A 27,831-nucleotide genomic window follows, 5' to 3' on the forward strand; every position below is an offset into this window, starting at 1 on the left:
GTCTTTTCAGGTTCAATAGTTCTTGAAATCTGTTATGATGTGTAACATTATATTGTTCTTGACTGGATCCTACTTTGAAAACCAAACAAGCTTACACACTGAAACAGGTGGTGTAATGTGTGTAATGATGTGTGCTGTTAGGTCAGGAAAGGAAAGGTCATGCTGCCCATCAAGTGTTACTCTCTTTCTCCACCCTTTTATTTTTTTAAATAAAGAGAACAAGAAGAAATCCTGTTTTTCACATCACCACATTTCTAGAAACATTTCATGGAAACTAACCATCCACCATCATACACCCTCACTTATATTGTGATTGTGCTATGATCGCCTCACATTTAGCTCTTGGCTGCTCTTTGATGTGTGCTAAGTATAATCATTGCATCACTCTCATTCTTATCAACACTTATCCAGACGTTTAGCCTTGCCTCTTTAACTCAAAGGATGATGCAGGGAGGAATAAAATGAGGAGAAGAAAACAAAGATTCTCCTCGTGGGAACTGGTGCGGTAAGTGATACATCCTCCTCTGCACGTATGTGAGGAGAGAGGCAAGAGAAGGACTCCTCTCTTCTTGAAGCTGAGGTCATCCTAAATTAGTTAATTAAAGCAGTTTGTTGCCAAAACATTAGATCATCCCCCAGCTTGTTTTGTCATTAGCTGAACTTGTGTCCCTGCATTAGTCTCCTCTCAGTGGGAAGAACATGAAGGACAGTTTGTGTTTCCAGTGGGAGAGAGCTGCTAGTTGTAACCTTACTAATGTCCAACTTTCAACTCCCCCCGACTTTACGTTATTACAACCTATATTGTTTTGTTCTTGCATATAGTCACACTAGCGGTCATATAGCAATCCCGTCATTTTGATTCCATGTTAGTGTAGGATTAAGCATATTATCCCTTAAAATATATAGAATATAATGATATATTTGGGGATTGTACAGCTGCTTGATTACAGAGCCCTTAGAAAAACATTTCTATTTTCAGGCATGTTCGACATTTCTCATACATATTCCTTTTTTAATATATAGAATAGCATTGAAAAATGCGTATTTCCACAATTTTGCTCATGAATATAATGGAACACAACGGCTGCTGGAAAATCTGCTCTGCCTCTGCCTCAAAATTCGGTTCTGAGCCTGTTTTTTATTCTCGCGAGAGCAATGGGGTTACCAAGGTACCGGGCACGCAGCGTCCTCCAAAAATTGCAAATGCCTCCGGCTAGCCAATGAGGGGAGCTCGGACCGTACCAAAGTGGGAACCGGTTTAGGGGTGCTCCTTAAAGCTTTCTCAAAGAAACTTGGCAATATTAAAGGAACTCGGAATTTCACAACATGAAAGGGACAACAGTGTAAACGCATTATTACAGTGCTATTGGAGAGACTGCAAAGCTTTAAATGTGCCCTTTTACAAAAGCCCAAATGTAACCGTGTGTTCAGAGTTAATTAATGGATTCGTCCGCGCCAACATTGAAAGTTTCGTGAAAGTGAACTCCAATGCCGTTAGCTTGCTGTTGGTTTACTTGTGTTTAAATGCTTTGACACAGCTGTTTGAACGTCGAACTGTATTTGCTTTACTCAGTTGGTTTTGCAGGTGAGTAATCTTTTTGAACTGCTCATTTGTATAGGTTAATGTTACGCACCTGTATGAGGAATACACCTTTGCCACAGTGTATTGGCTAGTGGAGTCGCATCTAAGGAAGATGGACATCTTTTTGCATTGTGTTAAGGGGACCTTGAGATACGAATTAGTTTTACTATTGAAGATATTGACTGTGGATCTGTAGGTTCGCGATTGTAGAGTCTGAAATGGCCCACTGAGCTTGCAGCAGGCCTCAAATGTTGCGGAGAACACCATGCTGGAAAATGTGCTCTTTAACTGGAAACGTGCACAAAAGAAGTGTTGCATAAGAAGAGGAAGTCGTGTAAAAGGATGTGAGTCTGGTTTAAAGGTCATGCAGAGCTTCACTGTGCTCGGGATGTTGATGTATTGAAGCTCAGGTTTTTGCCAGGGGGGAGGAAAACGGTTCCCTTTTGTGTGTCAAAGGAGGAAGTTACGGCCCTAAATGCATTGCTGTTGAATTGGAGGTCCCTTCCTGTATTGACACTAGCAGCCTTCTCTTCAGCTGATTAAGTTTTTTTTTTTTTTTTTAAACCTTTCAATCTATATAGTCTATTTTATCTAATCTATCTATGTCAAACGCATGTCTAGACAAAGTGAGTTGTTTTGTATGTGATGTAAGCTCTGAATCATGTTGGGTAATTTCTCTGTCCACTCCTCCAGGGTCAAAAGGTCAGCTGAGTTATCTTTAAGATACCACAATGGGACCTGATTACAAAATTCTGCGCGTGAGGTAGGCAGGTAAAAGATTGCAGTAATGGGCACGAGGTGAGGTAAATGCCTTGCAACACTTTTCACCTGGGGCGACAGTCACAAACGCACCCTTGTAATTTCCATTCTTAATAATTTCCAGGATAGGAATGTGTGTCTTGCAGCCTAGAAAAGTCACTCACTTGCCACTTTTTTGTTGTTGCTGTGGCTTGTAATTGAGCTAATGTAGATGGGACTGCTTCTTACATCTATACTGGAAAAACATTACTACTATTCAAACATGTTTATAGCAGTGGTGAAGCTCTGGCCTACTGGTATTCGCATTTGACTGCTGAAGAATTTGCAAAGACTTTGTTTCTGAAGAGAGGAAACATCAAATAGTAGCAGGAGTGTGGGTTAGTGTTGTCTGGAAAGAAGCTTATGGGGCTTTTAGACGGAGACCCACCACAGCCCGAGGGTGTATTTTCACTGTTTTTGAAGCAATAGACGAGATCCTGCTCTTCTAATGTGATTGGAAGATGTTGCGTTAACATTGATAACAGCCTTTTGTCTAGTTCAGAAACTTTGCATGCTACTTGGTACCAGCAGTGCCAAAATAGTGGTGGAAATGACAAGTGCTGTTTGGTTTTGTTTTAATTCATTGAAGAGCGTGTCACTGAATAGCACTCGCGAAAACCGTGCTTGTGTACAGTGGGGCAAAAAAGTATTTAGTCAGCCACCGATTGTGCAAGTTCCCCCACCTAAAATGATGACAGAGGTCAGTAATTTGCACCAGAGGTACACTTCAACTGTGAGAGACAGAATGTGAAAAAATAATCCATGAATCCACATGGTAGGATTTGTAAAGAATTTATTCGTAAATCAGGGTGGAAAATAAGTATTTGGTCAATAACAAAAATACAACTCAATACTTTGTAACACAACCTTTGTTGGCAATAACAGAGGTCAAACGTTTACTATAGGTCTTTAGCAGGTTTGCACACACAGTAGCTGGTATTTTGGCCCATTCCTCCATGCAGATCTTCTCGAGAGCAGTGATGTTTTGGGGCTGTCGCCGAGCAACACTGACTTTCAACTCCCGCCACAGATTTTCTATGGGGTTGAGGTCTGGAGACTGGCTAGGCCACTCCAGGACTTTCAAATGCTTCTTACGGAGCCACTCCTTTGTTGCCCGGGTGGTGTGTTTTGGATCATTGTCATGTTGGAAGACCCAGCCTCGTTTCATCTTCAAAGTTCTCACTGATGGAAGGAGGTTTTGGCTCAAAATCTCACGATACATGGCCCCATTCATTCTGTCCTTAACACGGATCAGTCGTCCTGTCCCCTTGGCAGAAAAACAGCCCCATAGCATGATGTTTCCACCCCCATGCTTCACAGTAGGTATGGTGCTCTTGGGATGCAACTCAGTATTCTTCTTCCTCCAAACACGACGAGTTGAGTTTATACCAAAAAGTTCTACTTTGGTTTCATCTGACCACATGACATTCTCCCAATCCTCTGCTGTATCATCCATGTGCTCTCTGGCAAACTTCAGACGGGCCTGGACATGCACTGGCTTCAGCAGCGGAACACGTCTGGCACTGCGGGATTTGATTCCCTGCCGTTGTAGTGTGTTACTGATGGTGACCTTTGTTACTTTGGTCCCAGCTCTCTGCAGGTCATTCACCAGGTCCCCCCGTGTGGTTCTGGGATCTTTGCTCACCGTTCTCATGATCATTTTGACCCCACGGGATGAGATCTTGCGTGGAGCCCCAGATCGAGGGAGATTATCAGTGGTCTTGTATGTCTTCCATTTTCTGATGATTGCTCCCACAGTTGATTTTTTCACACCAAGCTGCTTGCCTATTGTAGATTCACTCTTCCCAGTCTGGTGCAGGTCTACAATACTTTTCCTGGTGTCCTTCGAAAGCTCTTTGGTCTTGGCCATGGCGGAGTTTGGAGTCTGACTGTTTGAGGCTGTGGACAGGTGTCTTTTATACAGATGATGAGTTCAAACAGGTGCCATTCATACAGTTAACGAGTGGGGGACAGAAAAGCTTCTTACAGAAGACGTTACAGGTCTGTGAGAGCCAGAGATTTTCCTTGTTTGAGGTGACCAAATACTTATTTTCCACCCTAATTTACGAATAAATTCTTTACAAATCCTACCATGTGAATTCATGGATTTTTTTTTTCACATTCTGTCTCTCACAGTTGAAGTGTACCTCTGGTGCAAATTACTGACCTCTGTCATCATTTTAAGTGGGGGAACTTGCACAATCGGTGGCTGACTAAATACTTTTTTGCCCCACTGTATAAGGGTGCATGGTTAGACGTAGCAATCCACTGTTTTCTTATGAACCTCCTCTCCCCTCTAAAGACGTGTTGACTCGGTCTTTTAGGTTATCTGATGCATCCTGAAGCAGAAGTGAATATCTAATATTGTAGATGACTGTAGTTATGATTTTGTGCTCGTATAAATAATATAAATGCTATGTCTATGTTGGCGAACAATTAAACAGGTGTACCTAACAAAGTGGCCAGTTGCGTAGTAGCGTTTAACACGGGACTGTAAATCTTTATAAATCTGCTTTAAATGAGCAAGGTTTTTCTTGTTTAAAAAAAATTCTTTTTGCACAACATATTTCATAATATTTGCCCAAATATAAAAGACATGTTTGATCATCAAAATGTCAGGTGTGAAAAGATAAGACGATGGATATATTTGTCACAGTAAAGTATCAGACTCATGGACTTTAATGTAAGAGGAGGGGATGTATGTCATTCTGAACCAGCAGAAACCCAGAATGATGCTTTGCTGTCCCAGAATCTCTCAGAGCATCTTTTTAAGAACAAAAAAATCTTTCTTGTTGTTTACTTTTCAGTATTTTGGTCCTTCTGGTGGTGCCTCATCTTAATTTTAGCCTTTCTGGGAAGGGGGGGGAGCAATCCTTTTTAGTCAGTGACTGTAATGTCACAGTTTGTGCCCAACATAGCTGCCGCACAGACACACACATGCTGGAACATCTCATCTGAAAAGTTACCCCAGATGGCACTCATAATAGTTTGGCTCACCGCTGGAGTCTAGTCGTGTTCCGTTTTCTCTCAGCTTATCCACACTGTTTATGTGGCAGCAAGCCTGTGATTAGCTGCAAAATATCATATTTTCCATTGAAACCTACACACAATCCATCACAACAAATAGCCACCAAAATAATAGTGTGGCTTAAGCTATGTAATGCTCCACTAGCTGTAGACTGTAATATAGCCAACAACAAGGGAAAATGTTTTTCTTTGCAGAGTGCACGCTGGGTTTCCGTGTGTGTATGTGTGTGTTTACATGTAAACACTCATCTTTGAGAGAAACTACAATGAGTTCTGTTTTAGTCGAGTTTAGCCAAGATTAACAAAGGGAGAGTTTGGAGTGGTGTGTTCGTAGGAGGCACAAAGACTCCCACTACGCTTGTTGCAACAGTCGGTATTATTCATCGTGTCACATGGACTGACTCAGAGGCTTGCGTTTTCACACTTGCTGCCTGGAAGCTGTCAGCGTTGCGTTGTTTTGCTGAGTTTGCCAAGTCCTGCTTGTTGTCTCTTTCTCTTCTTCTCCTCTTTTGTGTATTTGTAGCTTCCTGACTTGTCTCTGGCTCTCATCTGTTCCATGGTGCCACCTGTGTTTTGAATTTTATCTTCGTCCTGTCCTGCAGTTTATCTGCACTGACATGGCAATGAGGTCATCTTACACTGACACTGTTATTCAGACTGGGGAGGGTAATCTGCTCCATTTGGCCAGAGTATACAGCGCAGCCACAGCTACAGTTGGGCGTTATGCAACACTGTTCCACGAACTACTTTACGTTGGATGAACCAGATTAGTATCAGATTTATTTACTCACATGTCACTAAATATGATGTTCATTTTGATTGCAAGTAAATGGTAAATGGACTTGTGAAGGGCTTTTTGAGTCTAAGCCCTCAAAGCACTTTTTCATAGCACTTTCTAACGATCACACAGACTCCGTCGTCTGCTGAGTCACAGCCATCCAAATGTGCTGGCGATTAGAGGTCAAGCATCTTTTCTTGTGCCCATATATACAGTACTGTGCGAAAGTCTTGACCCACCCATTATTTCCTGATATTTTTGTTAAGAAAATGGGAAATGGGTGCAGAGTGTGCACTGGCTGAAATGCAGCCCCAGACAATAATAATAATAATAATAATAATAATAATGGATTGGATTTATATAGCGCTTTTCAAGGCACCCAAAGCGCTTTACAATGCCACTATTCATTCACTCTCGCATTCACACACTGGTGGAGGCAAGCTACGGTTGTAGCCACAGCTGCCCTGGGCCAGACTGACAGAAGTGAGGCTGCCATATCGTGCCATCGGCCCCTCTGGCCATCACCAGTAGGCGGTAGGGTAAAGTGTCTTGCCCAAGGACACAACGACCAGGGTGGAGAGCCCGGGGATCGACCTGGGCTCTCTGTTAAAATGGTTGACAGAGCCTCAACCATTTTTCACTAACGGCTGTAGACACTGTTGTACATCTCTCATCTGCAATTAATGACAGTTTGAACCAAATATTTCATTATATTTCATTTGGATCGATCACCCAGAGTCCAGTCCTGGTCCTCAGAATGACCTCGTTTCTTGTTTTTTACGCACATGGCTTTCGGATACCGTTCACACTGTGTAACCATCTTTTCATAGATTCAACTAAAGAAATTTGAAATTTAGCTTCTTTGCTAAATTCTCTGTTGTGTAGACACAACACTGGTTTACCCCTTTAGTTATGTGTGTTTTTATGCTTGAATGACTCACGGGTCTGTGTTAAGTGGGTTAGCAAACAAAGCATTCCTCTGAAAATGATCAGGTACAAAGTGTGGACTGAAAATGAGTGAAAAGAACAGCCAATGTTTAAACTTTGAAAGCCTTTCAGAAAAGCCTGGTTAACTATTGCTCAAGACCACTTTAAAAATGACAAAGTCCTCCTTGGAAGCAAAATAAATCAAATGAGGGGTGACTTAAAGTGTTTGCACAATACTGTACATTGAAATGAGTTTACTGAACTCATTCCTTGGCCATTAAAAGAAACCTATTCTGCTTGTTTTCAACTCCCGGACAGTTAAAAAATAATCCTTACTTATTGTTACTAGGCCTTCGTGTAGCTCTTCAGTTCCTCTTTCAGAAACGAGCTCTGCTCCCTTTGAGGCAACTTTTTTTTCCTGATTGGCTGTCCATTACAGTAGACTTGAAATGTAGCTATGCAGGACTGCTGTGTTCACAGGTGGGACTGCCTAAAGCAAAGGTGTCCAACTCCAGGCCTCAAGAGCTGGTGTCCTGCAGGTTATAGATATCATCCTGGGTCAACACACCTGAATCAAATGATTCAGGCCTCTGGAAAATTTCAAGACATGTTGATGAGGTAATTTAGCCATTTAATCAGCTGTGTTGGATCAAGGACGCGTCTAAAACCTTCAGGACACCGGCCCTCGAGACCTGGAGTTGGACACCCCTAGCCCTAAAGCAAAACATGAGCAGTCTGAAGTCTGAGCTTTTTATGCTTGCAGAGATTACATGCACTCACTGATCTTGATGAGCTTTTAGACATTGATCATGTTTTAATATTTTATATTAAATATATTTTATATATTCAGTAGGGGTGGGGAAAAAAATCGATATTGTGTGGTATCGTGATATTTTGTTTGTTAATAATGTATCGATACAGGGACAGCAGAAATCGATATTTTGTTACAAAAAAAGTTTTTGTGGACTGGAACTCTGACTTCAGAGCATGTTGATCCTTTTTCTGAGCAAGAATCCTGACATTCCTTCACTGTCCAAATGTGTTTAACTTTTTTTATGGCAGCAATAAACATGACAGTTTACTTATTTTAATTTAAGACATGTTTTATTTTAATTAAGTTTAAAACTTTTTTATTTAATGTAAAATTATATTTTGTTTTAATTTACTTTCAAATGCTTCAGTTGCTGAAGGGGCTGCATAGTTTTCACAAATTGCATAGTTCAGAATAGCTATAATTGTACCAGATGGTTGCATTCAGTTAAGTTGGACTAGACTGTAATACAAACAATAAAACTGACTGAAATGAGAGAAAGAGAAAGAGAAAGACTTTGATATTAGATAAAATGAATATTGATAAAGTTTACCTTTATGTACAGAATCTGAATATCGCAAAATATTTTAAAAAAAATATTGCAATAATATCGTATTGTGCATTAAGTATTGTGATAATATCGTATCGTGGGATGTATGGTGATTCCCACCTCTAGTATTTAGTATATCTACGGAACAATTATAGGTCTACTTTAAGAAAGTCCTTCATTGCAATATTTTAATGTCATGAGATAAAAGCAGGAACTCGTAAGTGAAGGTTAATGTGAGGTTGTTGAATTTTTTATGGTCTAGTGGATATATTAACTTATTCAACAACCTTCATAAAGTGTTAATAGGGGAATATTTAAGATTCATTTCAGTGTACTGCAGCTGGCTATGGTGGTGAGGATCGGCTGAAGGCTTTAAGGACACTTGAGCCTAAAGCAAGTGGAGAATTGCTTTATGTGTCTCTACGATGGGCTTACTGGGCTGCAGTGACTCCCAGCTGCACTCACCAGAGGAGGAGCTGGTTATAATGCTTCATTATATAAGAAAATACTTGCAGAGATTGTTTAGTGTCTCCTTTCAGTTGCAGATTGATCATTCTTTTTTGTCTTTTCCAATTATTATTTTTGAATAGCTGAGCAAAGCAGATTTTCTGCCCCCAGTGTCTGAGAAGTGTTATTTAGAACCAAAGGCTCTAAAAACTGATCAAAAAAAACATTTTTACATGTTTATTTTTTTTTCGTGTTCATGCTGTTTTTTTGTTTGTTTTTTACAGAGAGAATTCTTTGAATTTCCCAGTCAGGTTAAGCCCTCTCTGGTCCAAATATCCCAGATTGTAGGAGTCATGCGGCCGTACTTACAGTTTAGTCAAGTCTCCTCCTAAGAAATGAGGTCAGTGTGACTTCTGGTCCAGGCAATCTGTGCCTCTGTATCTCCTGACTTCTCGAGGTCAGCAGCTCGGGGCTCTCATGTTGGTGTAGTGACTAAGAGATGCTGTATAGCACAGAGAGGAACTTGACCTATTAAAAGGAAAACCCATGATATTTTTTTTAATTTATTTTTTAATTGTTTTTAGTTTTATTTTCAGTGGAGTTGCTAGCTGAGCGAGCCTCCACAAGAGGAAAACAAGTTTCTGAAAGTGTTACTCGAGCATTTATTTACTAAAAAAGGTATTTTGTTCCCAGTATCTACAGTTAATGGTGTTTTTGTTTGGCGCTATTATATACAAGCAGCCTCCACACACGCGCGCACACGCACACACACAGAACCACATTTTGAGACTCAAAAAGGCCTTCAAACTTGTGAGGACCGGTGAGTGTGTCCTCACAAGTGACTCTTGGTTCTCACAAGTATAGTAGAATGCAGATTTCAGTCCTCACAAAGATAGCTAGACAGGAACACACACGCACACACACACACAGGGCCATTAATCATAGTTGGATCAGATACTGGGATCTAGACAGTTAACACTGAAGTAGTTGCAACGACAGAAGTAGAAATATCTGGTTTGGTGAGTCTGTGCTTAGCTTTGACGTGTCACTGACTGCTTGCTCATCAGTTCTTGGATTCTACACACATGACTGTGTGTGTGTGTGTGTGTGTGTGTGTGTGTGTGTGTGTGTGTGTGTGTGTGAATGAGTGAGTGAGTGATACGGTGTGTTCGCGCTTCTGTATTTTGTTTTTATTTTGCGAGGATCTTCCATGTGCTCCACCCTGCTGACACAACTGACTGATGTCTGGATGCCACCCATCCTTTTCTTTATTCTCAGAGGTCTACGTTTCATCACTGCATGTGTGGGACACTCTGCCTCTTGCTTGTCATCGGTGCCTCTGGCTGTTTTGAGGTCATTATTTGGAAACGGGCTTCTAGTTAACCATTATTTACCCTGCCCCCTCTACACAGGGGCTACTGACCTACTAACTAAATAAACAGCTTTTAACATGTCGCTATGCTATAGATCTCTGCTGCTGTGTCATGTTAGTATCACTTTTGCAATGCTGTCTTCATGTAGATGCAAATTGTTTGTAGTGTTGTACAGAGTCCATTTCATGAGGAAGGACCGATCGTGATTATCAGTTAGTTTTTGAGTTGGAAAGAAATGCATACGTGAGACGATAAATGGCAAAGAATTCAATGAGAAGTTGATATTTGAAGGGAAGTTTAAGAAAGTGTCAGATTTGACTGTTTATTCTATAAATGCAGTTTTATTCACTGGTGACTACTGAAAGTAAAGTTACTTAACATGGTGCTTTAAAATAAGTACATGCAGGTTGTCGGGTTATTTATGTCATATTGTTAGATTTGTGGTTATATTGTTAGGGGTAGCTTACCATAGTGGGAAAACATAGTTATTATCAGCATACGTGAGTAAGACGGGTAAATGAGCTATATTCTGGGAAACTGTTATCCACATGTTGTTTGAACAAAGCACACGGTCTTTTAAGGGCAATTTTGTTTCTGACTTCAAAACAAGTCAGAAAATGACTTTCCAACTCTGTAGGAGGGGCTCTCCTAAGAGCAAATAAATGCAGGTTTACTCCTGAGCTGCCTTTCCCAGCTCGCTGAAACAGTGTGCGGATTGATGTAAGCTTAAGTAAACGGTGTTCTTAATGAGCACAGATGTAATCTGGTACACAGTCATTAGTGTTCTTCCAACTAATTCCATAATGGACCTGTAGCATCCAGTTACAAGGCGTGATGCACCATTAGCAAAGTTATGTGCAGGGTTGTAGTGAGTAGTCTTGCTTTGAGGCACAGCATTGGTACGTGTTGTGTTGCTGGGTTTTTAGAGCTTGAGTGGTTGTAGGTCAAGTAAAAATGTAATTAACCAGCAAAGAATTCATAGCGGCATCATTCTTCTTTATGCTGCCATTTTTTTTTTCTCTCTCTCGCTCTCTCTCTCTTTAAGAATTTGGGATCATAGCTTGACTCTGACATCACAGGATTTGCACTGAGGAGTTTGGATGTTAAAGGCCACTTGTTGGGTGAAAAGTGTAGTTTTAGTTTTGTAACACTCATATTGTTGCCGGAGCTTCAACCTTTTTTTTTCAGGTGTTCAGATATAAAAATTAGCTGCATTTATTTGTTTTGTTTACAATTTGTTTAAATAATTTGCTTAGGGATTATTAAAGGATTCTGATTTAGATTTTATATTGCACCAATATAGCTATTGAGGAGTATTTATGCCTGGGAAATGGTTGAATGTACAATTGTTTAAATAAATAACCAAACGATGGAAAAAGTATTCATGAGATGAACCTTTGAGGGAAGTGTAGAATCCAGTGTATACCTATTTCAACCAGTGACCAATCATATGTTTCCTTACTGTGTGTTTTGTATATGCTGGGGGTGAGGGAGGCAATCAGAAGAAAGTTCACTTGAGTACCTTTTAACACAATTCATGTGTCACAGTCACGGTCAAGTCCTGGAATTTAAAATGTGGATGTGCACGTGAACAGAACAGGACTGCTTTAAAATCTGCCTCCTGTGAATTCTCCTACTTAAACGGCATTACTGAATCTCTGGAGTACCTTTTTAATAGAGTAGAGTAGAAGTGGGCAGTATGAATAAAATCCTCTTCCTGGGTTAGTGGGGACGTACAATTTCATTTACAGCAGTGCCTGCAAAAATCTAATAAAACCTGAAATGTTCAATGAGTAACTGCCTCAGTAAGAACTGTGTGGTGAAGAGTCCTTGAGTATCATGTTGCTCTGTGTTGGTCAACACTTTAGGTGCATCCACACAGAAAGCAGTTTGCTCTTTGTGCAGCACTTTGTTGTGTATGGGGATGTCCATTTACCGCCCTGTCATATGTCAATCAATGGTAACCTTCGCTCTTTGGTAATTGCTTCAGTTTAACTTGGGACCTGCCCACTTAAATAACTGCTGGAAACATGAAGTTTAAAGTTGTCCAGTGTCACTGAAATTCTGTGGTCTCTGAATGCAAATGCCCTTCACTGTGCGAACTAGCAGGAGTATCTATAGAGAAACTTGGACCACAGGAACGTAACTTCTTGTGCTTTTCATCCAAGCTCTTACAGCAGTGCTTTTGAGAAGTTTTCTGTGAGTTATGTGAACACTCCTACTCTGTTACCTCAGTTTGATTCCTGCAGGATGACAGACACTGGGCCTGCTTGGACATGCCAGCATGTAACGGGAAGAGTAATGTGACATGTTAGCCCAGCAAGTCCCTGCATTTGTGAAGTGTATCTGGGTGTGTGCATCAAGTGACAGAGATTATAGTTGTGGTATGAGAGAAAGTGGGTGGAGCTGTAACTTTATCCCCCCTCACACTCTTTCGGTGGTCTCGGAATCAAAAAGTGTGTGTGTGTGTGTGTGTGTGTGTGTGTGTGTGGGGGGGGGGGGGGACTTCCAGTGGGTTGTCAATATTGACTCAACATTGTATGAGAGCCTGTGTCTGCATCTGTGTATCATAGATCAGAGTATTTGCCAAATGAGAAGGCACCACACATTCACACTAATACATTTAATCCACCTGCCTCCTCTGAGTCTCAGAGCACAGTCATGTGTGTTAATGGAAGACGTTCAGGGAACGCTCTCTGACTGCTTTAGATACTTAGAGCACCATGTCTCTGTCTCAGTCATGAATTTAAATATATGAGAAAATTCCGCATTTGCAAAGAAGTATGATCCTGTCTTGGTGCTTCAGCATCCTTTTTACACGATATAGTCCTGTCCTTATAGGATCCTAATATAATTTCATAATAAAATCTGGTATTTAGTTTTACATCGTTGTTTAGGTTCAGAGTTACAGAGGTATCGTTCTGAAATATGTCAGCTCTAGATTTTATGGCTGGCTTGTAACTCCACTAAACCTTCTAAATGATCTTTTCTGTAAATGCTGGGATATTTGACCTGTCTCCCCAATGTGATGCTCGGTTGTGGGCAAAAGACCTGCAACTGACAAATAAAGGCTATCTCATCATCATCTCTCATCTCATCATTGATCATTATATTTGTTTGTTTGGGGGTTTTTTTTGGGCTTGAGATGGCTAATGATGTCAGTCTGAAGTAGCCAATTGCTGACTCTACCCTAAAATAGTAAACTTTTGTTGTTGTTTTTGCTCAGCTGATCTGCAGTTTTATGGTGTGGCAATCATAAAAATAAATGTAATGATTTAGCTTAACTTCCCAAATAAATGCACAGAAGTTATTAGCTAATGCTAGCAAGCTGGGTTAGCAATCTTGCTAGCATCAGTTAGTCAAATAAACTATACAGGTGCATTACAGAGAACTGGATAACTGCTTATATATAAAGTAATAATTCTCTTAAGCTGGGTATTTTAAAATGGGATCCCTCTGAGATTGACTCACCTTTTAAAGCCAAACTCAAGTGACCATGAAAGAAATTGCAGTTTTTGTCACATCTCTGGTTTCTTTTTTTTTTCTGCCTGGAGGGTGTTCACAATTGCTTCTTGTTCACTAGCACTGCCTCTACTCTACTGGGTTTCGGTCATTTTTCCATTACATTTGAGAACCAACATAATGCGCGTGGGGTGTCGTTATATATACCTGCTGCTAAACCAATAGTAAACACCTCATTATTGGACCATGGTGTCAGTTTGTGTTTAGCCATTTCACTTGTTGTGGGTTTCAAAAATGGCGGGTTTGATTCTTGTGAAGGAGTTGCTGTCATGACTCATCCATTGATGTCACTCCCCCCTTCATCTCGACCTGCTTACGTCAAGTAGGTACTAAAAAGTACCTGGTACCTGTCCTACCACCTAATTGAAAACCCTAATGGTCTGGTCAAGCCGAGAAGGTAGTAGTGGGGAAAAGAGGCTAATATGTCATACTGGTCAGAGATCATGTAGCTCTACATGCGTGACGAGAGAATGTGGAACAGAAAGGGAGAGGCTAAAAGGGGAAAATTTTTGACACAGGATAAAAGTTAGCAGATTATGCGCAGGGGGAATAGAGAAGTTTTTGTGATGAAGTGGAAGGGAGGAGAGGAAGGAAGGGAGGGAGGAGAGCCTAAGTGGAGGTAGAGAAGGTGTTGGAATGTGTCAACCCAGCTGAACTATTTATTGTCCTATCTAACCTACTCCCGTTGTGTTAATGCAGAGCCGTCGACAGCGTTTCCTCTGCAGCATGGAGTGAAAGTCCCCTCCTACTGCTGCTGCCTCAGAAGAATGACTGACCGCTGTGTTCATGTGTGTCGGACTCAGACCTGTGACTGTGAGCACCTGAATCTGTGTATGTGTTTGTTGGTCTGGTGCAGCCTGCCCTGACTGCTCCTTTAAACAAGCGCCGCTGTGTGTTCAGACTGTAATGAGCAAGAGCAGCTCAGCCACAGTGTGGAAGATGTTAACAAAAAAAAAATATTGAATGTAGAAGACAAGTAAGTTTTGCTTTTTTGTGTTCTTTAAATATAGTACACAGAGCTTTATATATAGTATTCCAGGAATCCTGTCGAGGTATTCCAGTAGTAAGGCTTCTCCTGAACTGCTGTTTTACTGCCTTCAGTGACAGGATATCCTCAGCCACACCTCTTTGATAATAATATTTGCTTTCTTGAATTCGCCCACTGTCTGTTAAGCCACTCCCCTTCCTGACTTTCTCACTTACTAGCATACATCGTTATCTCTGGATCTGTTGGAGAGGAAAAGGGTAATATTTCACTTGAAGAAAGCCACGAGTGTTTTTATTTGGACGTTGTCACAGATGGTAAATTAAATGGAACCCACCTGGAAAATTGTAGTCCTCTCAACTCTACCATTAAAATGGTTTGGAGGTTGACACCAAACAAAGCCCTTATGATTAGGGATGCCACGTTTCCATTTGGGATTAGATGCACATGTTGGCTTTGGGTACCGATACTGAACACTGACCTAGCACCTAATCATTTTTTTATTTTTTTTTATTAGTAAGTCAACATCAGGGTGAACTTTGCTTCAACTTTGCAAATAAATCCAGTAATATAAATGTACTAAATCTGTATTTAACATTTAGGAAAATGTCAAATCAAATTAGGCCTGAGATGGGCAATATTTATCTAAGGCACAAATCTAATTTAAGCTCTGCGTGAGAGTCATTACTCTGCTGCATGAAACTGTTATTTACAGTTTAGTTTCTCCTTTTCCGGACCCTCGCCCCCACCCGCCCTCCACCCGTCTGTAGAGCTGCAAAAAACGGCAGGAAGTGAAATAACAATAATTGAGTTGATGACAACACTTAAGTGTTACACAAACAAATGCCCTGCTAGTTTCTACCTTTATATAATGTCTCTCTGAATAAAGATAACAAGTGAAAGTAGATAAGAGATGGAGGCCAAGGCGTCTTCTTGCTGGAACTTTCCAGTCAAACCAACTTGGTGTGACCACAGTTGACCAACTTTACATTTAAGTAAAGGGAGACTGTGTCGCAGGCATTTTTGGGAGTACATTAGCTCTCCTGCTAGCTGCTGCTGTCCCATCAGCTGTTGTCACTCATATCTGCTGCAGCTTTTTAAGTCAAGATCAGAATTCTGTACAGTCCACATGTTAGATGAGTGCATCTCTGCTCCGGAGGGACTGGCCGTTTATCTCTACAGTGTTAAGATGAGATGATAAAATAGAATCCACAGAGTTAAGTTTAGATTTAATTATTTGCTCTGAAAAGTCTTCATGGGGACGAGAGGGTCAAGAGGTAAAAACTAGTAATTCAGTGTTTGCAAAGTAATCTGCTTGGAGTGCAACACATACAGTTTACATACTGCTTCCACTAGATGCTGATTACCGAAGTGTTTCAATGACCTACAATGTTTCTTTACCATTTTTTTCCCCCCTGAGACTGATAATTCTGCTAAAGCTGTTAAAGAAACTGCTTTATTCTTCTCGGATTTTTCCCTTATAGTGACTGGCGATACCTCAGCATCCGGATGCGATACACAAAGCCCCGTTACCTTTTCTGGTATTAACGGTGCCACTGTTCTGGGTAACTGACGGGACAATTTCAAAGAGTTAAAGTGTCAGGAAGGTTTGTGTCACTGCTTGGAAAAACTCAGGCTTCCTGTTCACATAGTGTTGGGTTTTTTTCCTCCTCCGGTCTTTTCCTGAGGTGGAGTCTTCCCTTGGATGTGGGAGGAGACGGGGGAGAGTCTTATAGCTTGAAGAGCAGAGACTCCCTCCAGGTTAGTGTTCATTTGGCTCATACACAAGTACTGGCTCACTGGCAACTCGCAGCAGCTGAGAACAGCTTTGCACGCTCGGAGCTGCTGCCTGCTTCCTTCAGCCTGACACGTTCAGTATTTCTTTTTGGGTTTCCTAGAGCCGGCTAACAGCTTAAAGAACGTAAGTAAACTTTGCTTTTTCTCCTGTTTGAGCACAGTCAGCAGTGTGTACACGTGGGGGTTGTTTATCTAAACGGAGGGGAGGGCTTGTTCCTCTGGCAGGTATCCACAGGACAGGTCACGCTTCAAAGTTGTCAGTTTATGGAACGATTTGGTTTTCTTTTCCCTGTTTTATTAAAATGACATTCAGTTCTGGATGAAATCCTGCATTATCACAGCGGGTGCTATTGTCTGTTTCTCTGTCGCTGCCGGTACTTCCTTGTCCTTGAGTTGGGTGCCAAACCTAAAAATACTGGTCTTGATTATAACTTTTGGCAGCTCTGCTCCAGGACTAATTTCATTCTCTCAGCTGTAAGGGGCTGCGAAGCTTCACGTGTACTGGCAGAGCCAACAATATACCCTCCCTAAAACTGAATTTAAATTCTTGTTGTAGAGCAACGTGTTGTGCTGACTGTTGTCACTCCAGAGGTGCTTCATTTTATCTCCCACATAATATCTCTCTTTAAACAAGTTGACTTTTCCCCACTCTTTTTTTTCATGAATGATTTTTAGGCTTTCAGCACCAGTGTGAGAGCTAATCAAGGATTACACAAAGGGTTAAAGGCAGAAGAATGTGTCCTGTGTGAGTGTGTCTGTACATGTATGAGTAAAACACTCCTTGTATCCAAGCCAACTCTGAGGCCTAGCCACTGAGACGACTCCAGTGACCGCTCTCCCTCCTGTGTGTGTGTGTGTGTGTGTGTGTGTGTGTGTGTTCTTTATCTGACTAAGGACAGCGATGGGTGATTGTGTCTGGAATGTGTTCATCACCGTGTTGAAGGGGGGATATTTTCTCCTCCCTTTTCTTCTTGTTTTATTTTATTTATTTATTTTCGGTTGCTTTCAGGCTCTCCCATTACAGCAGAGGTGTGTGTGTGTGTGTGTGTGTGTGTGTGTGTGTGTCTCTTTATGGCAGCAGATGACTGTCCTTAACACAGCTGCATACTAAAAGGACATAACTACCATGTAATTGCATTAGTATGTATATTTACTTTAATGCTTTAATACCCCAAGGTGTGAGTGTGCGTTGTCTAATAGATTAGCTCCAGCTGACTGAGGTGGGAGTAGTTGCCCCCAGCCACTGATGCAAACTCCGATCAGATGGGGGGTGGGTATATCATAGTGGATTCTGTAATCAGCAAAAAATCTTTGCTGGATCAGAGTTATTTTATCCTCTGGAGATGCAGCAATGGCAGAATGTCTTCAGGCATTGTAAAGTCAATGAGTGGTAGTCCTGCATGTTAGTACCCAGAATAGGAGGGAAAAGAATTGTCCAAGTTCTTACAGTTTGTTATATTTCTGGGGGGAAAATTATAATAAAAATGACAGTGCTGAATCTTTTTTCTGCATCATAAATTTAAGCCTTCACAGGCATATAAAGGTTGGCAGTGGGCACTTGTATAGGCTATGTTGTAGACCAGGGGTCCCCAATCCCGGTCCACGAGGGCCAGTGTCCCTGCAGGTTTTAGATGTGTCCTTGATCCATCACAGCTGATTCAAATGGATAAATGACCTCCTCACATGTCTTGAAGTTCTCCAGAGGCCTGGAGGCCTGGTAATGAACTAATCATGGGTGTGTTGACCCAGGGTGAGATCTAAAACCTACTGGGACACCGGCCCTCGTGGACTGGGGACCCCTGTTGTACACCCTACATACATTCTGTACAGAAGTCTGAAGTGGCTGTGGTGAGACTCATTGCACGTGTAAAGGAAATCAAGGGTCATTATAAATTCTGATGCTCTACCTCAAGCGGTTACAGTGTGCTTAAACTATATAAATCTCACAGATATTTAACATTTCGTGACGATTGGAGGGTGGCGCTCTGAGATTACAATTGAGCCGTGTAACTCTAATGAGCTCTAAAGTGAAAATAGAAGCACAGCACACAAGTAATTTACATACCACTGAAGGGTGTGAGCCTCATGGGACCCTCCTGAGGGGGGGTCATAGGTATAGTTTACCCCCCACTCAAGAGAGTCACACCAATAAGTGTGAAGTGCCTCTTGACAATATGTAGTTTAGGATCACAGTTGTTAACAAAATATGCATTTTCTATCAGTGGTTGAAAGGGTGAAAAATGGCTAATGATATGCAAATATCATGCAGTCTAATTTATATACCTACGTACCTTTTGCACTCGAGCTCAGGAATAGTTCTTAGTTTTAAAACCTAAACTTCATGGGTATCAGACCTTTAGCAAAAATACACTAGAACTCAGGCAGCAATTTTAATTACACTCTAATGAACTAATTGTGGTCAGAACTAGCTAAATCAATAAATCCATAAACTCAACAGTCTTGTTTGCACTGCTGCCTGCTAACGTCCGCCACCTCTGTTCTGATCAAATCAAATCACTTTTATTGTCACATCACATGTGCAGGTACATTGGTACAGCACATGTGAGTGAAATTCTTGTGTGCGAGCTTCACAAGCAACAGAGTTGTGCAAAATACAATAATGTAAACAAGCAAAATACAAGAATGGCTACATCTGAAACTAATAAATATATGTACAATATATAATAGTATATGCATTTCTGGATGTGTATACTAAATATTTTTCTGTGTGTGTGTGTGTGTGTGTGTGTGTGTGTACACATATTTTACAAATTAAATAGAGTAAACAATAAATAAAATATATAAAATATACAGAGTTGAGACATGTTCACCATATTACAGTGCAAATTCGGGTTAAGAGGTGAATTAGCTAAATTGTTATAATGCCTTAACTAACTTGGTTGTGTTGCTAACCTGACTCACTATAAGAATCTGTTTATGTTAATGTTGTGTCTGTATGCACTGTTTATGTAGTCTTCTATGTCTGGCACATCTTAACTTGATGTCAGCTTAAAAGGAAGTTGGAGTAAAAGGCAGATGTTTCATTTATATACCCGTTAGATGTTCTTATCATCTTCTTTGCATACACTTTACACACTGTTCTTACTACTTACTGCACTCAAATGATCCCTATATCTATTTTTTCCCTTTATTTTACAAATGTGGACACATCACAGATGTTCTGTATTTGTCTTCACAGCTTGGCTTAGTTTTCCCAAGGGAGGACTCAGCCACCTGCTCTCCTGTGATTACCTACTCAGTCAAAACTCTCTTCCTGACGTGAACACACAGGCACACAGACACAAGAGTTCATTGGTTTGACCTCCATTTTCCCCCCTCTGGTGTAATTGTACATGGATGTGTGCGTTTCCTGGGGCCACAGACACAGACAGATATGGGCAGAGGTGGAGGAGGGGGTTTAAGGGGAGACGGACGGATGGATTGACAGAAGCGGGGAGATCCAGGGGAAAAAAGACGAGCTGGATGCTATAATAACTGTCAGTTTATGGTTCAGTGGTTGTTTTTGCAGTCGACTCGACTTCTGTCCGTATAAAAACAGTTGCATAACCTTGTCCAGACACTTCAGTCATGCATGTCAGTCCATCCAGCCAGGAGCAGTTCTTCAGTTGGAAACAAGCAACGTGGCTGAAGCTGATAGCCGCTCAACAGAATAACAGCAAGGTCTGACGCTGTCACGACCAACTGTCTGTCTTCATTATCATTCTTTGGAGCTCCCTAAATCAGCCCTAAGGGGAGTGGTTGATAACTTTTTGAACCCTTCTTTTAAGCTCTCTATTGATTTTTAAAAACGTCGGCTGAGTGTCCCAGTGGGATAATGGGCAGGGGCTTGTGTTGCATTAGTTTCTGTCCAAGCTTGGTCTGATTCTCATCAGGTTATCGTTCATCTGGAAGCCACAGGGAGGACACCAGCTGAACCCTGCACTGAGATGAGAGATTTGTTAATACGATCCATCTTGCTTACTGTCCCGTTTCTTGACCTTTTGTTGAACTGGGTTTTGGTACAGATAAATTCAGGTCTGGTCCAAATAGATAAACTATAACTCTGTAGACCTTCCTTTGGCTTAACTTGCAAACAGGTTTGCACAGCAGGTGAATGATTTAGTTATAACTAAATCAGGGATAAGTGCGCTCAGTCATCTACAGAGCTAGGAGCAGAAAAAAAACTGCCTGAGCAGTCTGAAGCATGTGACTTTTGGCTCACTAGATCACTTACCCACTCACTGACTTCATTATTTGTTTCTATGAGCATGGAGCATTGTTTGTTTTGCTTTTTTCTTTTTTCCCCCTTCCTGAACACTTTGGATTGTAGTGCAGCATTTCCATGTGGGCTTCCTTGCAGTTGACAGTCGGGTGTTCACAGGCTTCAGGAGCAAATCGGGAAACTCCAAGTGTCCAGAAATAGATGAGCTAAGTTCACCGCGAAACAGGGTCAACCTGCGGGAATTGCCCACAGCCGAGGACGTTTGTTTGGTTTTCTCTTTCCCACTCACGTTCTGTTGTGAAATAAATCCCGGCTTCCTGCTCATCCCTCCAGTGGGTGAAGCAGCTGAGTAGTCACTGTTGATGAACTCACCACCTCTTTCCTTCCATGCTGGGGTAAAGCTGACAGGCTCAAAAACTGAAGGATTTGAATGGTATCGCATGGAGCTGCACTCTGGCTTTGAGTCAGCATCAGGAACTGTTTAAGACTCAGTATGATTCATTCTTATTGTGAGGCTCACCCTGGATGGGAGGTTGACACCATCTCTCTTAGTTGGGCTTTCTCTTGTTTTCTCTGCTATTATATATTTTCTAATCTTGCCTATTCTCACCTTTTCCTTTTTCCTCCTCCCCCACCCTCCTACTGCAACCCGTTTCCTCACGAGCTGCTACTTATTCAGTAACTTGCTAGAAAATATTGGCGAAGCAAATTGCTCCCATTCATGGGCTCTCTCTGTAATTACACTTAAGCCGGCGGCACGGTCAAGTCAGCTGTGGTAAAATGCCAGTCACTGTTTCCTTTCAGCTGCTTTACAACATTTGTGCGCGCAGACATTTTGGGCTTCTCTCTTTGATTTCAAACATTCTGTTATTCACCCCCCACAGTCACTCACACGCCATGAAACACAGTCTCTCTCTCTCTCATGCAGACATCATAAACCATGTTGTTGGCCACTTATATGGTGGTTAGAAAACTGAACGTAAAAACAGTCCGATTCATAACAACTCAGCGGTTTGCATAGTTTTGTGATGATAATCACAATGCGCAAGTTTCCATTGAGGAATAGGAATATCATTCCTCGGCCCTTTGCCTTTTTGGAGACATCATCAACTGCAGTTACAGAACATGAACGGAAACCAAGAGGCAGAAAAGTTAAGAGAAACGAGACTGAGCGCTGCTGCAACGCTCAACTCGTGGACCAGTGGGGACGAGAGGCTTAATGGTGCCGTTTGCACACACATTAGTCCCATTAGCAGAGCGGCTTTTAGCCATCTGACCCCTTTCACTGGAGAAGATGAATGACAATAGCTGCTGTTTTTAAAGTAGTGACTATCCAGGCTCACAGTATTTGCATGTGGACGACTCTTCTCATTGGCAGGCTCAAAGGAAGGAGGGTAACTGGGTTAACATTTACATAGTTAAAGCAAATCTAATCTCCATGAAGAGGGAATTCATTTAGCAGCTTGACGATAATTGTTGTCAGTTGTTGGAACTCGTTCTCCTTCACTAACAATATCAATGCACAAACTGTTGAGCGCAGAATGATAACAAAAAGACTGAATAAAGGGTGGATCAGGGGATTAGAGTTATCAGCAGAGGTGGGTTTATGCTGGTGTGACAGGGATCTCCTGCCCCCTTTGTGTCTGTGGGATTTGTTCACACCAGTAATTGTGTATAAGTGTATGTTAGTCATTAGGAGTGATAGAAATCAATAACCACGCTTTAAAAAGACAAAATGTGTAGACTTTGGATCACAAGCTGTTTGGCTGGACATTTTGGGACACAGTGAAATAGAACAAATACTCCAGCAAAGGTTGGCAGTTCTTACAGAAATTAGTGTTTTTAAAGACATGAAAAGACTCTAAATCTGGAGCAAAGGAGGTGTGTTTTTTCCTCCTCTTGGCAGAGGGCTGTGTAAGTGTAATGACAAGGCCACAGCATACTAAAACCGAGGTGGCTGAGGTTTCTGTGACCTAACGTTTGTCTTCACCGTTTCTGTTAAAGCATTTTCTCTAAGATGAGTTTCTTTGAGTAGATTCAGGGACAAGAAATTCTATAATTACCTGAAACCTTTTAACCTTTTAGCTGTTAAACTACTAGTTAGTTTGTCGTGAGGATGATGAATGTAGGAAAACAACAATGTGAAAGAAAGAGATCCACATGCAGCAGCAGATCAGTGATGTTTTACATATGTTTTATGGCGAATTCCTCAACTTACACAGTCAGATGAAAGTGCTAATCAGCACAGTGACGGGGAGTGTGTGAGTGGCTCCAGGTGGGTTGTGGTCTTCAGTGTATTTACTGTTGTGCGCTGCAGGCATTTACATTAGCGGGTGGAGCGCCACCATGGTGTCACATAACTGGACGTGTTGTGCGTTAAAGCTTAACCGTGTTAAGTTGCATTGAGCGCTATGATAAGGATGAACATGTGGAAAAAATACAGTAGAGCTGCTTCCCTGCAGTGGTTTGAGCTTTTTTAGGACACCAAGACAAGTCTGTGCTGACGTCATCTATCTCGTGACTTTGTCCGCTAATCCACCTCTCCTTTCTTTTCCTACTTCAAGCTCACTTCAAGCTTTCTCTGTATTGTGTTTTTCATGAAAGACTCTTTATTTTATTATTATTTTTTGTTCCATCCCCTGAATGCATATATTCCCAAAGGCTTTGTGCAGAAGCTTCAGGTCGTCTCACTCATGCTTGGGAATCTTTTTTTTTTTTTTCTTTCTGTTTTTATTTTTGTGCTGCAAAAGTGTTTAGTTTGAGTAGTTTGAGGTAGGCTATTTTAAACTCTTCTTTGGTCTGTTACAAGATGAAAGCTAAGCGTGTGTGTGCGTTTTTCTTTTTAAGTGTAAGCTGTCAGTTTTTCTCTCTCGTCTGCTGCTGGTCTGCTGTTTGTGGATGTGAGCGTGAAGAGGGAGTCAGACGGGGCGAGATGTTGGGGGAAAAACAGGGTCACATGTTGAGGGAGACAGGGAAGGAAGACGGCTATAAAAAGATTAATTAAAAATGTGTGGATAGACGTGCTGGAGAAGAGGTGGAGGTGGGGGAGGGGACGCACCGTGCCGTCTATCTGGATGTGATGTAACCCTGGAGTGTAAGGCTGTAAATGATAACATGCAGCAGGGAAGAGGTGTGGAGGAGGGGGAGAGTGGGGTTGTTTTTTTTTTGTTTTTTTTTTTTCTGTGGAATTGAAGGGGGAAATAAATGAACAGCATGTGTGTTAGCAGTGTTTTAAAGCCCTGAAACTGAGAGAAATAATCCACAAGTTAATTGTGCTCCGGCAGAGGAAAAACTTTGTCCCAGTTCTTTGTTTAAACTTTGTTCTTACACTATTTTTCTTTTCTTTCTTTCTTTTTTTTAAAAGCTGAATCAGGTTTGGTTTCGGTGATCTTCATCTACTTTGTCTTCATTAGGCTAAAATGCAAACACACAAACAGCCACACAAAGAGCTCAGCAGCAGGAACAGTTGTGCAGGCTTTCAGTGGTTTTTGTTTCGGGTTTTTTTTTTTTCACATGTTTTCATAGCACCCCACTGAGCTTGATGCAAGTCAATGTAAAAATTGCATCTGCGGTGCCCCTCTTTTCCCCCGCCGTCCCCTTTCTCTCCCCCCTTTCTCCCTTTCAAAGAATTTTCATTTGAATGAAAGCCCTGCCTCAGTTTTGTTGTGCTTGAAAGGCAGGGGGAGGGGCCCAATTGGTCAGGATCTCCTTTGAGCCTAGCCAATGCGAGCACACCTCTCGCCTCCCAGCCCGCCCCTTGTACCCCTCCGAGTCTCCCGGCGACATGCGATTGGCTGGCTGGGAGGAGCCAGACTCTGTATTAAAGCCTGTCCCGTCTGCTCCACTTCAGTGTTAAAGAGAGTCCCCGTCTGTCAGCCAGAGAAGTGTGCGTGCATGTGTGGAAAAAGAGAGAGTATGTGTGGATGCGTTATGGTATTAAGCGGTGGAAAGAAAGTGGAGGTTTATCTGACTTGGACTTGTTTCTTTCTAACCCTCTCCAGGACTACAGGGCGCTCCTGCTGAGTTGCCGGCCGGCTTTTTGGATCTGATCACAACTGGACAGGCGGGCTGGGGCTAAACAGAGGATTGTAAAGAGGATCAGAGAGACTGTGGTGTTGTCTGAGTAACTGGCGACTGATCTACAAGACTTGCCTTTTGGATTTAAAGAAACAAAAAAAAAAGAAAAAGACTGACCCTGACCCAGTCTCTCACTGTTCTGGATCACAGCTGAGTTAATAGAGGTGGTCTGCACAAGGCTGGTGTGGAGGATCTGACCCCAACTGACCCTGTCTCGCAAGTAGCCTTTCACTGAGCCCGGACTGGGAAAAGGGACAAATAAAAGTGCAAGAGAGGTGTCGTGGAGGACAGACGAAAGGCAGAGGAGCAGCACAGCGACCGGTAAGGAAGTTAAATGGGGTTCTGAGAGCACGGGTGTGAGAGGGGGAGGAGTGGGGAGAAAAAGAGTACAAAAGAGCCCTTTTTTTGTTTCCCTTAAGCTTAGAGAGGATGTGTGGGAGCTCTAAAAGGATGTTCACTGACCATTAAAGCCAGGTGTTTGCCTGCCTCTCCTCCTGTCAGCTAGTGTCTGACCATGAAGCTGTAAAACTGTTTTCACATACAAGTGAATTATTTTATGTTCCAATTACTTGTAACTCATGGAAAATCTCTATTTTCTCTGTCCAGCTCGTGCAGAATGCCAGTGGAGACCCTGCGGCCCTCAGATGGCCGTCTGGCCGGGGTCCCCTTTACCTCTGCCATGCCTTTCAGGATACTCAATAAGGGTCCGGATTATTTCCGCCGACAGGCTGAGCCCGGGGCCCGCAAACTGAGCGCCGTGGAGCGCCTGGAGGCCGACAAGGCCAAGTATGTTAAAAGCCAGCAGGTGGCACTCACCCGCCAGGCCCCCATCCAGCCTCCAATCATCCGCAAGCCCCTCGTCCCTTCGGGGATGATGATCAACACCCCTCCAGCCCGGAAAGTTAACCGATCGCCGGCTGAGGGGGAGAACACTGCAGGCAGGCAGGGAGCAGGAGACAGGAGACGACCTGCTCTAAACTTGGATATTCTAAATAACCTAATCAATGACGTATGTGATGGACCATCACATTGTTCCCAGTCCTCTTCCTCCACCTCCCCTTCCTCGTCATCTCCGTCATCGGGAGCTAAGAGCATCAGTAGCAGTCTTTCAGGAGAGCAGGAGAGGAGCAGCCGACTCTCCAACAACCTCAAACCTTTGAATCACGCCCTCGCCAACTCATCGTCCACCTCCTCCTGCACCTCCTCTCCACTCAACAATCATCTTCGGACGGCGGCAGCAGAAGTGACTCGACGTCCACCCCCTGTGCCAGCTCGCGCACCCCGCTTTGGCGTTCCAGTTCCCTACAGCTCCCCTAACTCGGTGACAGTACGCAGGGTGGACGTTCGGCCTCATGCTGAGATACGGAAGCCCCAGAGAGCTCAGCTGCAGCCACAGCTCAGGCCCAGACAGACACCCCAGGGCCAAGTCGCACACCCCCAAGTCCCACCCCCGTCACCCCCTCCCCCCTCCCAGAATCAACCGCAACCCCTCCCTCAGTCATCCCAAGCCATCCCCGCTCCATCAGCCTACCTGCCACCCAGTCCAATGCTAGTCCGAGCAGGCATGATCCCTCCAGCCTCACCCGCTTTCACCCGCATCTCAAACGCCAGCTCCAAAGGGTCTGCCCGCAAGCACCCATCACTGCACCGCTCCAAGTCGGACCTGAGCGACCGCTACTCCCGTGCCACAGCCGACCTGGAGCGTTTCTTTAACTACTGCGGGTTAGACCCCGAGGAGGTGGAGGGAATGGGCGGGGTGGAGCGCTTCACGAGGGCCAACTCAGACATTGTGTCAGTCTCCAAGCTCCGAAGCGTTAGCACGCCCAGCTCGGAGTGTGGGGACGACCGGGTCAGGGAGGACGACGAAGACGACGGTCCGTCAAGGGCCAACGAGCGGGTCCCGTATGGCATCTCTGTCATCGAGAGGAACGCTCGAGTCATCAAGTGGCTGTATGGCATCCGACAGGCGAGAGATTCTAACAACGCCGTCTCTAACGTATAGACCGTCAGGGACTCGGACTCCTGTTTGTTCATCTTTTGCTGCCTTACGTTACAGATACGGATAATCCTGCAGTTGATGTGTTTCCTGTAAAGACTTTCTTTTTTGTTCTCGGAATTTCACATCGGATGTTTAGAACTGGGCTGCAAGTCAGTACTTGCAGCGGAAGATGCACCCCCCCCCCCCCCCCCCCCCTTTGTAGGTCTTGTATAACAATATTGGTATTGAAAGCAATAATAGTCAGAGAATGGTGAGGATGAAGGCAGAGGATGATTGCGATAGGGTCTCCTTATGTAAAGGTACTCTCTGTGTGTGTGTGTCTGTGTGTGTCTGTGTGTGTGTCTGTGTGTGTGCGTGTGTGTGTGTTTTGGCACAAAGGCAGACTGCCACTGAGCAAGCCAGGAAGAAAACCACGTTGATACTGTGAAACTTTTTCACACAAAAAGCTTCTACGATCATATTCCTGTTTTTTGTTTTTTTGTTTTCAAAAACCTTTTAGGCTGTTGGACTGTTATTATACACGTTTGTGTCAGCATGCAAGTGAATCATTTGTATACATTATATTTTAGGGTATGTCATCAAGCACACGTCTTCCTTGCACAGAAGTTCGCTGCACTGACTCACGTTCAGGTCAATTACAGTTAGTGCTGTCTGTATATCGGAGTGCAACGTCTTCTAATTGTGCGCATCCGCAACACTTTCTCACATCGTGGCTCACGCTGTGCTGGTGCAGCCCGAGAAATCAGTTTGCTGTGTATGTCCCTGCACGTATGAGAGCAAGTCATATGATGAAGGATGAGCTCACATGTAGACGGTTGAAGTAAGTGTAACATGACAAAGATATTTAGCCTCCAGGGTGGGAAAAAATTGGAGGGAAAAACGAAAAGATGGATGAAAGGAAGACTGAAAAGAGAATACTCATGGATCAAAAGAAAA

The 27,831-nt window shown here is 42.8% G+C and overlaps 1 protein-coding gene across 7 annotated transcripts; it reads left to right on the top strand.

The window, feature by feature from the left end:
* Positions 1-1,449: 1,449 nt before the first annotated feature.
* On the top strand, positions 1,450-27,831 carry LOC146550561 (protein FAM110A). 7 transcript variants are annotated; one of them, XM_085260416.1, is made up of 4 exons: positions 1,486-1,585; positions 2,276-2,353; positions 24,821-25,217; positions 25,503-27,831. In XM_085260416.1, the coding sequence occupies exon 4, from the start codon at positions 25,513-25,515 to the stop codon at positions 26,896-26,898; it is 1,386 nt and encodes a 461-aa protein (XP_085116542.1). In that variant the 5' UTR covers positions 1,486-1,585; positions 2,276-2,353; positions 24,821-25,217; positions 25,503-25,512; the 3' UTR covers positions 26,899-27,831. The 7 variants fall into 7 exon arrangements, with proteins under 7 accessions (XP_085116540.1, XP_085116542.1, XP_085116541.1 ...); XM_085260415.1 differs by having other exon boundaries at positions 2,276-2,345; XM_085260414.1 differs by lacking the exon at positions 2,276-2,353 and having other exon boundaries at positions 1,450-1,585.

The sequence above is a fragment of the Mchenga conophoros genome, linkage group LG20 (assembly GCF_057382185.1).
Source record: "Mchenga conophoros isolate Kocher_MC1m ecotype Shallow Benthic linkage group LG20, M_conophoros_male_GT1.1, whole genome shotgun sequence".
In the NCBI taxonomy this organism is placed as follows: domain Eukaryota; kingdom Metazoa; phylum Chordata; class Actinopteri; order Cichliformes; family Cichlidae; genus Mchenga; species Mchenga conophoros.